Source organism: Lagopus muta, chromosome 2 (genome assembly GCF_023343835.1).
Source record: "Lagopus muta isolate bLagMut1 chromosome 2, bLagMut1 primary, whole genome shotgun sequence".
NCBI classification, from domain to species: Eukaryota; Metazoa; Chordata; class Aves; order Galliformes; family Phasianidae; genus Lagopus; species Lagopus muta.
Genome location: NC_064434.1, coordinates 94917011 through 94931489, shown reverse-complemented (window position 1 = coordinate 94931489; position 14479 = coordinate 94917011). Strand labels below are relative to the sequence as shown.

Sequence of the window (14479 nt, the reverse complement as noted above, 5' to 3'; positions counted from 1 at the left end):
AGTCAGCCCTTAAATGGGATCTAAGAGAGGTGCAGCCAGGCTCCACCCCTTCTGCTCACACAACTGAATTGCCTTCACCTGTGCTCCCAGGGCTGATCGGTCCTTTCCCCAGGTGCTCAATCAGTGGTTCAGGCCATAACTCAACAGTTCCATACCAGCAAACAATGAAAATCAGCAGTACATTTTCAAAGGACTCACAGCGTAAATTCCAGTTATCACGGGGTTTTCTGTTGAGAATATGCTGTCAAAAGGAAAACAAGACCTATAGCATACAGAGCAACTATTTTGATTTTGACAGAGAATGATCGGCAGGCATTCCCTGTTAGCTAGTTCTTTAAACCAGAAGTTACAGAGAATATTTGTATCCAGATTTGTATTCTCTCCCAGATACCTGCTGGGAAATTCAAATTTTCAATTTCAATAAAAAAAACCAATGCAATGTTCCTCAGACTTCTCTCACACAGAAACACTACCACGTAAACTGTAAATAACCAAAGCCACGCCAGAATGAGGTGGATCCTGTGCCTTGAAGTCTGTAACACTGACTGACCCTTGTTTGGTATCTTCATAATTTTCACAGCACTCTGAGGTTCCGCACTGATGATGATGTTTTTCACCTGACCTCACATCACAATACAGTGCAAGAAAGCAGCACCAGCACAGGTGAAAACAGAAAAGAATCTGTAAGACCCCATCAGCATCTGTGAAGCATTATCACCAGAACAAACAGCTGTAGGCCATTTGATTTTGGGGTTCTCCCCAAAATATTCAGGCTCTACCTGACTTCCAAGCTTCCAAATGACAGATGAATGAGTTGCACTAAGAGGTGTTACTTTTGCTGTGTCATTCATGCCACACGTTGCAATATCTTAGGGATGCAATATACAAAGACCAACAGGCACTCAGCTAGCATCATTTGTTTAATAAAGTCTTTTCTGTATTTAAAAAAGTTTACAAGACAGATGTGTTTCGCATGATAAACAACTAGCGCCTGATCTTCCCTTTTAATAACTTAATCCATGCAGAAAGACTAGACTGCCTAACTTGGTGATACACAGCAATTGAACAGTATGCCAAAATATACACAGACCTTCATGCTGAGATGGAAACAGATAGCACATGACATCATAGAGCTGCAATCAAAGTACAAGCTTGCTCGAATGACTTTTAGAATTCAAGTGTAAGTTTAAGGAAAAACCCTGATTTATTTTTGAAATGTAGCTTATGTACCAAGAGTGAATGTTCTGCTACAATCTGCCTACAGCCATCCTTCATTCGGCAGTCATGTGAAAACACATACACAGAAATGTTACAAGTCCTTTTTACTACTGGTACTACACATTAACAACTGAATCTGATAGCATTGCTTTGGTTGTTTCAATACAGAATGATGTAATTTTCTATTGTCTTAGCTCTGCTTTTCCATTTTTATCCAAAGTCCTCAAAGAGTGGTGCTGAGGTGAGTGTCTTTTAGGTCTCTCCTCAAGGATCCAGTGCAGCTTTTGTGTGAGAAACTGTGGAAGGCAAAAAACAGAAACATGACTGGAGACTCAGCATAAAAGTACAGGATTCCTTCTACCTACATAGAGAAAAGTATCTTGATTCACTGTCACAGCACATAAATTTAATGCTACGTTATAACATTTTAGGAATGTTCAGCAATCTGGATTTTCAAATGCTATTGGAAAGCTCAGCCAGATTAGAGCGCTCTAGAGTGCAAATTCCTGCCCTCTAAAATGTTCCTCTATCAACATAAAACCCAGAAACAGGAGGTGAAAGCTTGTATTCCTGTAGCACAGCTGTAAGGCCAACAGCTGCTGAGAAACAGTACATTTTTGCTTAATTTCTTAAGAAAATTTTCTCCTTTCCAATGGGACTATCATCTCCACTACTGAAACAGGTGAACTGAGCATAAAGCCCAAGAGAGCAGAACTCATGTGATTCCAGTTATGGTATTTACATGACAATCCAGTATTATCTGCCATCTAATGAACTGAACCATTTCACACCACTCTTTAAGCTGTTCTCCATGAGGCCAGAGGAAAAAAAAAATAAAAAAAATCTGGATTTGAAAGTTTCTTTGATTCTTTTTCCAGGTCAATCCAAAACAACAGTGTATTTCCAGAAATCTACTCAACATGCCTTATTCAAATTAATTCAAATTACTATCGTACAGGTAATAATATGGACTTCTATAAAGCAGACATCACGCCTCAGTCTTACCACTCCAGAAGTTTGAGAAGAGGGGAGAGGGGAGGGGAAAGATCTGAGTGATGTGTGATATTGAAGAGCATAAAACATGCACCCTAGGGATAGGAAAATGAGGGAAAGGCTAGATCTAAACTTTGCAATGTTGTTCCCACTTAAACTGCCAAGTGAGGGCTCCATTGTGCAGATGAGGGAAATAATGCTTTCCTGGGTTCTTGGAAGCTCAAAATCAGCAACACAGCACATTCATTTAAGAAATATAAAGATAAAAATAATTAAGAAAAGGAAAGCTGCAGCTTCCAGTTCTGGCCTATTTCCAATTTTGCACCTTCATTATTGGAGATTATTTATTTATTAGGGTATTACAAATAGTGGAGGCTGTTCCACAACGACCAGGCTGTTAGATGTAGACAAAAGAAATTATGCATCTCAGCTCTGAAGGATACAAAGTGGGATTCTAAGTTAAGTTACTGCTGTGCTGTAAGACCAACATTTAGAATTGCTGCCTCAGCCTGAAAACAGTCGCAGCTGGGCCAGACTCAGGATGCACACTTCCAGCCAAACACACAGCTGGGAAGCAGTTTTCACCCACATCTCCATTCTGGCAGGCCAACTGCAGATCAAAAAGGAGGTTACCCACCAGTAACATTATTGGGATTCCACCTTTCAACACTTCTAATGCAGCTCTCAGCAGAACCCAGGTACTGCTTCAGTAAAGCACCCAGGGTTTGAGACTGCCAAATGGGAGGACAAGACTTCACAGGAATGAAAAAGCCATACCTGAGGCCTGCTTTGGATGAGCTACGGCTCTCTTTCCGAAGACACATCTCCTTCAGCTCCACTGCTTGCACTGGGGTCATCTTTGTTACGGGGGGCATTTCTTTCTCTACTTGATTCAGAGGGTACCTTGGTTCTGGTCTTCTCTTTTCTTTGTTGTTGCTTTTCAAGTTTTGCCAGCTACTCACAAAGCAAGGACAGTGAGGAAACACTTCTGAAATAATCTGATTTCAGAAGACAGTATGTCTAAAAAACTGTAAATGAGCATTTGCAGCACACTTGTATCTCAATTCATAATACGTATGCATGGATCAGCAAGACAGAAAAGGAAAAACAATAATAAAAAACAAGAAACAAAGAAACAACCCAACAAGGCGTGGATTGCCAGATATTTGGAGAGAACAGTGAACTACCATGCAACAACATGATCACCTCCCTAAGTGAATTGACTTCCCTCTGCTTTCCAGAGCTGCTTTCCTGCTCACCAGAACATGCCAACATGAGAAAGAATAAAACACAAGGACCAAAAGGGGGAGCTGAATTCCACCAAGCTCCTGTTGTGTCTGGGTGGCAGTTTTGAAGTTGCCAGGTTTCTAATAACAGAATAGCTCAAGTTCAGTCACCCAGTACACAAGAATACTTGTATTTATAGTAACAGAAAAAGAGATATCAAAATCTTAGCATTACACAGGACATAGAGTAACCATTTCAGATCAGCTTGGACAAAACCTTCAGCTAGCACTGCCTTGCTACCTCCCCTATTAATGTTTTCAGTGCTCCCGGTAGAGTCAAACTAAGCTGGTATTATTTTTACATCTCTCCCATTTTTCAGAGCAGGCTACAGTAAGCTTTGGGGACACTACAAACTGAGAGTCACTTACATCACTATGGACACGCTGTGTTGTTCATCAGTTTGGTTAATTTCCATCATTTTCTGATTTTCTCAAGTGCTTCCATGACAATTCCCCCAAAATAAATCATACTAGTCATAGAATCAATTCAGTTAAGTATGTGTGCTGATTATGAATTAGACTGGCTTGTGGAAGATGCATAAGATGTAAATCTGAGCTGTGAGTCAGTATGAGCTTTGAGGACAGAACGAGGAGCCTTAAGAGGATGTACAGCATCCCCTTGTATCTTATCCCACACACACACCATCCTTACACACCTGTACACATGTACTTCCAAGCTGACACAGAATATCTTTAATTAATTTTATCAGTAATTACAGAGTACCCCCAGCACAAAGCCAAATCAGTCAAACCTAGAAACAGCTGTTGCAGTGTGTACCCCATACTTTCACTGCAGCACCAGGCTGCTAGCAGTGATCTTTACTAACAGTGGTGCAGAAAATGATGTCTGAGTAGCATGTTGGTCTGTAATTTATCTCCACATTAAATTTCATAGTTTCTGTAAACTACATGATTACTAATTAACATAGAAATCCACTCTTCTCTAAACAGTATCCTTCTCTCTCTTATTAATGGAAAGAAAGAAAAAACAAAAAGCCTCGTGTTACGGGACACAAACCCACCTACATGATATATATTTGTTCATACATATTACAGAGAGGCAGAAAGGGCTCAATATATGACAGCTTTACCAACAGCATGCCAGTATCGATAACATGCATTACCAATTCAAACATGCCTACGCTGGCCATCTTCCAAGATGGTCTTGAGGGCAAACAGCACAACTTCTGAAATATATGCAGTTATATATGTACATATTTTCTTATGCACAAAGCGACCGTACGCTCTGCTGAAATCTCTGTAGTATTCATATTCTAGAGTAAAGAGTAAGCGACAGATTGTCTCTAAGGTTGCTACAAGAGACCTCAGAAATTACATAGCTCTGTAACTAGTTTAGCAGGACAAGGGGAAATGGCTTTAAGTTGAGGGAGGGATGATTTAGGTTGGATGTCAGGGGGAAGTTCTTTACAGAGAGAGCGGTGAGGTGCTGGCACAGGCTGCCCAGAGAGGTTGTGGATGCCCCGTTCCTGGAGGTGTTCAAGGCCAGATTGGATGGGGCCCTGGGCAGCCTGGTCTAGGATTAAATGGGGAAGTTGGTGGCCCTGCATGTGGCAGGGGGGTTGGAGATTTGTGGTCCTTGAGGTCCCTTCCAACCCTGACCATTCTGTGATTCTGTGATAGTTTGAGAACAACGCAGTGCAGAAACACAGATGGCAAACAGAACAGCAGATGTTCAGACGTAAATCCAGATCTGTGCCCTGTAGGATCCCCAAGGCTCTAGGCATGACTACTCAATCTCTCCCTCAGAGGGCAACATCTTTAACAGTAGAAGAGAAAAACAGGAGCTGTAATAACCTTGAATATTTAGAACAACACCCACGTGGGCATGAGCTGACCAAAGAAAAATGACACAAGTTCATTTATACGAGAGAGGAAGATCATTTGATAAGCTGTATTAATCCTTGTCTGAATTTAATGAATTTAATGAATGGAATTTAATGCCTTCTGTAAAACTATAACAAAGGTAAAATTCGTAAGCGTAGTTTCATCCATCTGAAACTCAAATAATACTGAAATGAATAAAGATTCGTGCACATCTCCATGTGTGTTCTCCACTGTGTCCATGCAGCACAATCAGTCTGTGCACTACAGTTCAGATTAAATATAAAGATTACTACAGAGATTAAATATACAGTTCTTTGTACTCACAAAATACAGACTCATCTTTATTATGCAGGCAATAAAAGAATTACCCATCTCTTAATTTTTTTCATTTCCTTGCTTATGGAGAGCTTGTGTAATTTAAGAGAAGACTGTAAGAGCACTCTGTCAGAAAAGAGCAGACTGCACGCTGAAAAAAAACAGGGCAGCTAACTTTTGGTATTACAATGAAGAAAACTTCAGGCAGGCAACTCCGGTTCAATGTAACCAATGCTTTTCACATAAATACAGAGCATGATGACACCCATCTCATCTGAAGAACTATCATGAGCTACTTGTGTCTACTGAGTTGCCGGAATGCAATCAGAGAAGAGCAATCAAGCTGGTGAAGGGACCAGAAAACAGAACACATGAGGAGAGGCTGAGGGAAATGGTTAGTCTAAAGAAGAGGAGCCTGAAGGTAGAGCTCATCTCTCTCTACAATTACCTGAAAGGAGGCTGCAGTGAAGATGCTGCTGGTCTCTGTTCTGAGATGATAAGTGATATGATGTGAGGAAACAGCCTTAAGTTGTGCCAGCGGAGGTTTAGAGTGAATATCAGGAAGAATTTTTTCAGGGAAAGACTGGTTAAGTAATGGAATGGGCTGTGCAGAAAGGTAGTGGACTACCCATCCCAGGGGATATTTAAGCAATATGTGGAGATGGCACTTATGGCCATGGTTTAGTGATGGATTTCATAGCGTTAGGTGACGGTAGGCTTGACAGTCTCTATTGTCCTTCCCAACCTAAATGATTCTGTGATTCTGTGTGCAGCGTAGCTATGTCTGCAGAAGCAATGAAAAGTTCAACATTGTAACATAAGATCAGACATCTTCTATCTTGAGCTTTGACATGCAGTTACACTAAAGACAAAAAATGTGCACAGGATTAGAATCAGCAGTTCTCACCCTCCTATGACAGTCTTAACTGCAGACATAGCAGGACTAACGTGGAAAACAATTTCATATGTAAGCCTGCAAATGCTGATCCTTTTATCTAAAAAACACCAACCAAGATCAGTTGTTCAGAAACTGTTGGCCCCCTGCCAGCAGTCAGTACCTGTGCTACCCTTCCGTGGGGATCAGTATCTTGTCTGATCCAACTTCTGTATTTCTGAAGCATGGAAGAAAGCAGAAATGTCTTGGAATATTTCAAGTGTTTGAGATTATATTCCTTGTGACAATACACAAAAATGCAAGAGTCCTCAGAGCACAGAAAGTACCTTTTCTTTCCTGTCGCTGTACCATGGATATTTTATATTGCTGAGACACTGCCAATAAACATAAACAAATTTCAAACTATGTCAACACTGCTCTGCTCTGAATGAATTGCCCAAAGCACAGAAGAATAGTTTTAACAGAGGTGAACGTTTACATTAGATTGACAGCTCTTAAGCTCAAAGTAGAGCTTTCTTCTCTGCCATCCAGATTTTTACACGCTATTTCCTGGGCAAATCAGCAGCAGCTCAATTCCTCTGAGAGGGGATGTCAGTGCTTATATCCATATGCAGCTGTTAATCCACATACAGAGCTGCTGCTGCTAATTATGTACAGCTTGGGCTGATAACACTTTGTGCTAAGCTGTGAGATTTCAGACAGACAGGGAACAGGTGAGTTCCTCCTCTAGGCAAAACATCACAAAAGGACGCAGAATAGAATTTGAAGATAAAACAAAGCCATCTCCAAAGCAAGACACTTTAGCCACTATGCAATTATTTTACTTTTCAGAGGCTGCATGGAAAGCATAAAATGCTCATGTCCAAGGGAAGCTGTACTGCTTCGTAACAGGAATGCTTCCCTGGGATAATGCAATGGTTTCACATATTTGTGTCACATAAAGGCAGACGTACACCTCTGCAGTGAAGGCATAACCTGGACACCCATTTCTTGCAGACAGTCTCTCTGGTTTGCTTACCTGTTTAGGGTCAACAGCAGCAGCTGGGGACTCCAGCTCTATTGTTACAGGCCCATCATTCTGGATGTGTACCTGCATGTAGGCGCCAAACTTGCCATCTGAAGAGGGAAGAAAAGGAAGTGGTGAAAGAATAGCATTTACCAAAATCCTTCCCAAATGTGCTACTGGAGGAAAGGAAGAGGAAAGACAGAGTAAATAACAGCCAACTAATAAAGTGCAAAAAAAAAAATACTAAAAAAAAAGTCTCCATGCACTTAGCTCTGTGCTCTGATCCAGTGACAATAAATGCACAGCTAGGTACAAAGATGTCTCACAAAACAGAATTACCTGCAGATAATCATGGTGCTCACAGTTTAGGATAGGCAGGATAGCTCTCTCAGGTAGGTGCTAAAATTGTAAAGGATGTAGCAGATAAGTCTAGGGCCCTAGTCCAGCTAGCCAGGCTGATAGTTTGAAGAAATCTTATATATGGACAAAGGACTGAAAAAAGAAAGAAGCTTTTGAAACACTTGACATTGACTACTCTGGAACATGGAACACTGGTTTGCAGGTTGATCCCAATCTGTCAGAGCAACTCCTGCGTTCCTGTCTGCAATGTAGGCTTTGTCAAAATTTGGTAATACGGGGAGATGTTCCAGAACCAACCCTGTCCTGTAAGTCTGCCAGAAGTTTGGTATTTACTCAAAAGTAAAAAGGAAGAAGGCTTGTTTGGGCCATATCCAAACAGATCTACTACTCAACTGCTTTTCCAAAGGCTGCATGCCACAAGTCACTGTGACCCAGAGAGACAAGCTTTGGGCAAAGCCAAGCACTGCAGCACCACGGAAGAGACTGCTGGCAGCCCAGCAGCTGAGGAAAAGGTTCCTGGGCCTTTGGCTCGTTATTCATCAAAAAGATTAAAAAGCTACTGTCAAAATACAATATGTTTGAAAGCATATCAGAAACAGAGCATTTTCCAAGTCTCAAGAAGAAAGATGTAAATATTTAGAGATAAGTCCATTTTTATGGCCCTCTTTTTGGTGAAAGCAGTCTCATGCTTGCTTTTAACTTTACCTGGACATAAACGTCCAAATCGACCAAATCTTAGCAGAGCAAATCTTATTCCCACTGACTTCTCAGGAAAGTTAAAATTCAAAAAGCACCTGGTCTAATGAATTCAGAGCATAAGCTGTATGGTACGGACCAAAAGGGATGCATAGAAGGGGTATGAGAAGTGCATTCCTTCTCACCAACAAATGTTAACTGGAGGAATACACCAAGCCATTGGAAGGCTGACACCAGACAAGCATCTGACACATGCATCTCACTGTGCCTCATTGGAAAGCACTGCTTAATAAAGCTGGGTACCTGGGATAATTATCTGTCACCAATAGTCAAAGTGAAGCTGAATACCCAAAGCTTTCTCTAGCTAGTTTTCTTCCTCCCAGTTTTTCCACTTCAGTCTGTTAATAATCCATTTAAACACACACACTTCTAGATTCTTGTCTTTTGGACAATTGTACCAAAAATTTAAGTTTAAATCTGCAAATGGCCAGAAATCAAACAGAAATGATTAAGGGTGGATAGAGAACAAAAGGACAGGGAAGCCAGGTGTTTTCTGGTGAAGAGAAAACTGCTGTAGAAATGGTACACATTTGAGAAAAGATAGTCTAAATGAAATGCTGTTTTCAAGTACCACATTACAGTTCCCACTATCATCATTATCACTTATCAAAATGTAAAAATAAAGTGCCAGATTAAGATGCACTATTCACCACACAGTTGTGATGCCTTCGAGCCTGCCTAACAACCTAAGTCTCAGAAGAAATGTTCTGGGTTACTCTAGAACAAAGATATCCAGCCTTTGAGCAAGCCTGGCATCACAGCTTATTCTCATAGTCACAGCCTCTCTGGGTTACACCATCATTCCTGTTGAACAATTGCTGACATGAGAACTTCTAAACGTCAAGGCGTTCCGGAGGAATGCCAGGAAATGGTGTGGCTACAGGAAGGCCAGATGGATCACCTAACATCCCCTCACTGCTGCATAAAGACACCTCCTTTGCAGCACAGACAGAAACTCACCAAACAAAGCAGCGATCACAGAAAAGCACGTACAAACAAAGTCCACTGGTCACAGCAAGGACATTACCAACCTTTTGCCCTTACCTTTAATAAGCTCTGGTTTGTAGGCTTTTCTTAGCTGCTCTAGGAAGTTGTTATAAAAACTCTCCGCCTGCTCTGTGGGCATTGCCATGTGGTAGTCAGGTTTGTTTCCCTTAAGGATGCACTGGAGAGTGAACTGGCTCACACACAACACTTCGTACTGTTTATCCATCACACTTTTGGACCAGTGCTTCCCACTTTCATCTTCAAACACTCGCAAGTTTAAGATCTTCCGAACCCTGGGAGAAGAAAAAGACTTCTGAAGTTTCTCAGTTGACCCATTAAGGATCACCAGGTGCAGGTAATACCTGCCACACTGGAAGAGATAAAAGGGATGGCAGACACACATTCATTCTGCCACCACATAACACATTTCCCTCGTCCCTTCCTTCCTAAATCACAGACATCTCCTCACATTAGGCAGAGCCATAACTAGCCATTGATTGTACTTCATGCTTTTATAGAGCACAAGACAGGGACGCAACAACTGCACATTACAGTGTCATAAAGATGGTGCAGTAAGTAAAAAAGCTTACTCTTCACTCTCTGATTTTATATGTCACAACATTACTCAACGTGCACAGATTCGGAAATTTTAATCCTCCTACTGCACTGTCAAATCACACTCAGCATGACTGAAATGAAATGAGATCATCTTAAATTGTATTTGTTTCCAAACACGATTCACATCTCCTCCTCCGTCTCCTCCTTGCACGCTTCCCAGACCGACCCCACAACCCAGATGACAACAGCACTTTTTCATCAGGATGACAAGGAAGGCAGTCAGCAGTGCAGAAGTACAGGTGGCAGCAAAGCAGGGACTGGAACTTGTCCTTAGGGCTGGGTCCTTAGGGCTGGAGGTAGCGGCTGGAAATGACTGGCTTGAACTAAGACAACAAGGATCAGGGGACTTTCACAAACGCAGTCTTGCAACCTCACCTATGGTTCAACTCTGATACCATGAGTGTATGCTTGTCAGTCTCCATTCTTCTGTTTACTCTTTTAGCTTCACATCTTCAGCACCTACCAACAATTAAGTGCAACGAGTGCAAAGCAATTCAATTGCAGCCATGAGCCAGATCTTTTACACTGCGCCAGAAGTGAGGCACTTCGCATAAGACAAAGCTGCGACTTTACTATGAGCCAGCTTCAGGCTTTTCCATCATTAAGGTACAGTCAAATTATATACATATATATCCTTGCCCATTTTTGCATGCCAAAGACAAACAGAAATGAAGTAAGTGGATGGTTAAAAGTTTTGAAAGGCCTGGTACACAGACTTCATTTATCATCACTGCTGTATTTTAATGACAAAGTTGTCTGCTGTCTCATTATTGAAGTTTCCTTCGATAGCATGCGAGACTGCTTAAGCTGATTTCTTCTTATTTGTTGTTTTCAGATATCAGGTTCCCATCTTTTCTGTGTCAGCTTTCCAAACATCCTGGTGCTGTGAGCACAGTTGTTATTGCTCACACCCTCGGAATATTCAGAAGCATCTTTCATATGACAAAGTATTAACGAGAAACAACAAGAGAGACAATGTTACACACTGAAGAGACAAACAGTAAGACAAGGCATGGGAGATTGTCTTAATAAAAGTGTCTTCAGCTTTGCTACCATTTTCTACAAGTTTCACATGTGAGATCCCTACAGACCTTTAATTCGCACCCTCACTTTACTTTCTCTTCCACATCCAGGAGACATTTCACCCTCATTCACATTCTTGTCTCTTCACTGCTTGAAGGAGCACGTCTTCTTTTTGAATAGGTCTTTGTCTCTACTACCTGTTTCTTCTTTGCCTTCATAAGAATTGAGATCAGTCCCTGAACGATAAAAAGCCTGAAGAAATAGAACAACTGCCTGGAGAGCTCTCCCCTGCACGTGTTTGGTGGTAGAACTGCAATACTTTGTGGCCATAGAAAGGATGGCAGAGTCAGACCTCTAGACTGCCCAAATTAATCTTTATAGAAAACTAACTGATGAGATTACCCAGTCTTTCGGAAGAACAGAACTTCTCACATGCAAACTAATGTGAGAAGCCCAAGGTTTCTGATATATCTCAAACATGAAGAGTGAAGACCTTTAGGGTAAACCCTTATAGAAAAAGGGCAGATATTCAAATAACAGAGATCAGAAATAAAAACAATGTGTTGATTCTTCCTCCTTGAGACTTTCTGTGATAAAAACCACATAGGAAATAGAAAACTGCTTGGCACAGAAAGCAAACTCTAATTAAATATTAGCTCCCCAAGTAAAATCCGAACAGGAATTAACGCAGGCTAACCCGCATATTCCAACAGAAAGAGTGCCTCATTTCCTTAGCTACAGAATAGGTATCACCAAATCAAAAATGCTCAGGCAAAAGAAGAGAAAGTGAAAGGAAATATGTGACTTACATGTGCTCCAGCTCTCTTTGTGTATCTTCTAAAGAAATGCCCAGCAGCACACAGAGGCCTCGTCCTATTGAACTTATCTGTTCACCACCCACTGGGAAAGGGGAGGAAAAAAAAGTAAGACAAAATCACAGAATCACAACCAGATCAGAGCACCGTCCAGCCTGACCTTGAATGTTTCCAAGGACAGGGCACCCACCTCCTCCCTGGGCAACCTGTGCCAATGCCTCACCATTCTTACTAGAAAAGCTTCTTACTTACATCAAACATAAATCTCCCCTTTCAGTTTGAAACCATTTCCCCTTGTCCTATCACAACAGATCCTACTAAAGAGTCTGTTCCCTTCTTTCTTACAGCCCTCCTCTGGATACTGAAAGGCCACACTTAGGTCTCCCTGGAGCCTTGTCTTCTCCATGCTGAACAGCCCCAGCTCATAGCCCGTCCTCATGGGAGAGGTGTTCCATTTCTTGGCTCATTTTTGTGGTCCTCCTCTAGATACACTCCAACAGATCTACACCTCTCCTGTACTGAGGACTCCACATCTGGACACAGCACTCCAGGTGAGGTCTCACAACACAGAGCAGAGGGGTGAGATCACCTTTCTTGCCCTCCTGGCCACACTTCTTTTGATGTAGCCCAGGATACAGTTGGCCTTCTAGGCTGTGGGGGCAAAAGCTGTCTCATGTCCAGCTTGCCATCCACCTGTGCCCACAGGTCCTTTTCAGCAAGGCTGTGCTCTATGCATACACCCCCCACTTGTACTGATAGTGGGAGTTGCAATGACCCAGTTACAAGACCTTGGCACCTGAGTCTGTTGAACCTCATGAGGTTTACTTGGGCCCCATGTTGGAGCCTAGGTCCCTCTGAATGGCATCTCATTCCTCAGGCTTGTCAACCACACCACGCAGCTTGGCGTCATGCACAAACTTGCTGAAGGGGCACTGGATCCCACTGCTGGTGTCTGATAATGATATTTCAGAGTACCGGTCCCAGCAGCGTCCCCTAAGAGACACCACTTGCCACTGATCTCCTCTCCATTGACCACCACTCTCCACATTCGATATGAAGAATTTTGCCTACAATTGGACCAGCAGCGCTAAGCACAGCAGCAGCACAACACTCTCCCACCTTAGGAGAAATGACCCGACTGAATTCAGTAAGCATTCTTCATTTCCGTGCCGCACCACCCCCAGCAGCTGCGAGAAAGTCACGCCTGTTCGGGGCTCTTACTCCTCATCTGAAATAAGACTTCGATCAACGCCCAGCTCTGACCCTCCCGTTGAGAACAGAGCTCCTTAACGGCGGTGAAAACAGAAGGCAAGAGACCGCAGGCGGCACGGAAAGGCGACTCGGGCAGCGCGGGAAGCACAGCGCCGGGACACCCGAAAGCCACGCGCCAACCATGGCGAAGCGAGGGGTGCTCTGAGGGACCGCGCCGAGAGGAGCGCGGACGGGGGCCCGGCCGCGGGGCGGGGGGAAGGAGGCGGGGGCGGGCGGAGCAACGCTTCAGCAACGCTCCGCCCGCCCCCGCCTCCTCTCCCCCCGCCCCTCCGGCTCCGGTGTCCCTCCCGGTGCCGCGCACTGACCTGTGACACTGGCCTGGGCCACCCGCTGGACGATGGCCTTCATGGCGGCACGGCGCGGGCCCGGCGCGGGAAGGTGGCGGCGCTAGGCGACGGCGGCCGCCCCCTGCTGGCCCGCGCAGCGCAGCGCCCCCTGGCGGATGGGAGGTACCGCCGCAGGGCTGGAGCGGCGGGCCTTCGCCGGTACGGGCGGTGCCTGTAGAGAGGCAGCCTCTATGGAAACGGGGCTGCGTACAGACCGAATTCGTACAGAATGGTGCAGAGGGGCTCCTTTCCTCTGAAGGTGGAGCCTTTCAATTTTTTTTTTAATGATTTTTTTCAGCAGTGCCTATAGAAAAAACAACTGGAGGTACCAGCGCACCCATACCATTCCCTTCCACAGGAATGAGGCGTCCAGAGGTACCCATGGAAACTGGCAGCTTCCTTCTGAAGGGAGGCAGCGCCTGCAGGGACTGGGAGAAGCCCCTGAAAAGGAAGTATGTCCACAAAGACTGGGGTAAACCGTATAGAAAGGAAGGCTACAGTCACAGCAGGGAGACGGCACCCTAGAAGGGGAGGCAGCATGTATTACAATCTTATAAAGCGACAGCAGCTCTAAGACCAGCTACAGAAAGGAGATTTAGCAAACTGAGGGGAAGGGGGTATAAGGATAGTAGCCATGCATCAGGGGACAAAGCTGTATACCCTGTCTGCTTCTTTTTGAAGGATGACAACAACTCCTACACCTCAAAGATTAAACTGCATTCCTTGCCGCTTAATAATTCTTTAATGTTTTATTTTGGACCCAA

At 43.6% G+C, this 14479-nt stretch overlaps 1 protein-coding gene across 1 annotated transcript; it reads right to left on the bottom strand.

Annotated features, from left to right (window-relative positions):
- Positions 1–21: 21 nt before the first annotated feature.
- Positions 22–13814, bottom strand: DTD1 (D-aminoacyl-tRNA deacylase 1). The gene is made up of 6 exons (XM_048937244.1): positions 13695–13814; positions 12112–12202; positions 9719–9954; positions 7571–7668; positions 2989–3165; positions 22–1514 (listed from the first exon to the last, which is right to left on the bottom strand). Exons 1-5 carry the CDS (start codon positions 13735–13737, stop codon positions 3010–3012), a joined length of 624 nt encoding a protein of 207 aa, XP_048793201.1. The 5' UTR covers positions 13738–13814; the 3' UTR covers positions 22–1514; positions 2989–3009.
- Between the last annotated feature and the right edge of the window lie 665 nt (positions 13815–14479).

Excerpts from the sequence above, each read along its gene's own strand:
- DTD1 (XM_048937244.1), bottom strand. The coding sequence starts at position 13,737 with ATGAAGGCCATCGTCCAGCGGGTGGCCCAGGCCAGTGTCACAG. Across the intron at positions 9,955-12,111 it reads CAAAGAGAGCTGGAGCACAT|GGTTCGGAAGATCTTAAACT; the intron begins GTAAGTCACATA and ends TTCTTCTCCCAG. Across the intron at positions 7,669-9,718 it reads CAAACCAGAGCTTATTAAAG|ATGGCAAGTTTGGCGCCTAC; the intron begins GTAAGGGCAAAA and ends TTCCCTCTTCAG.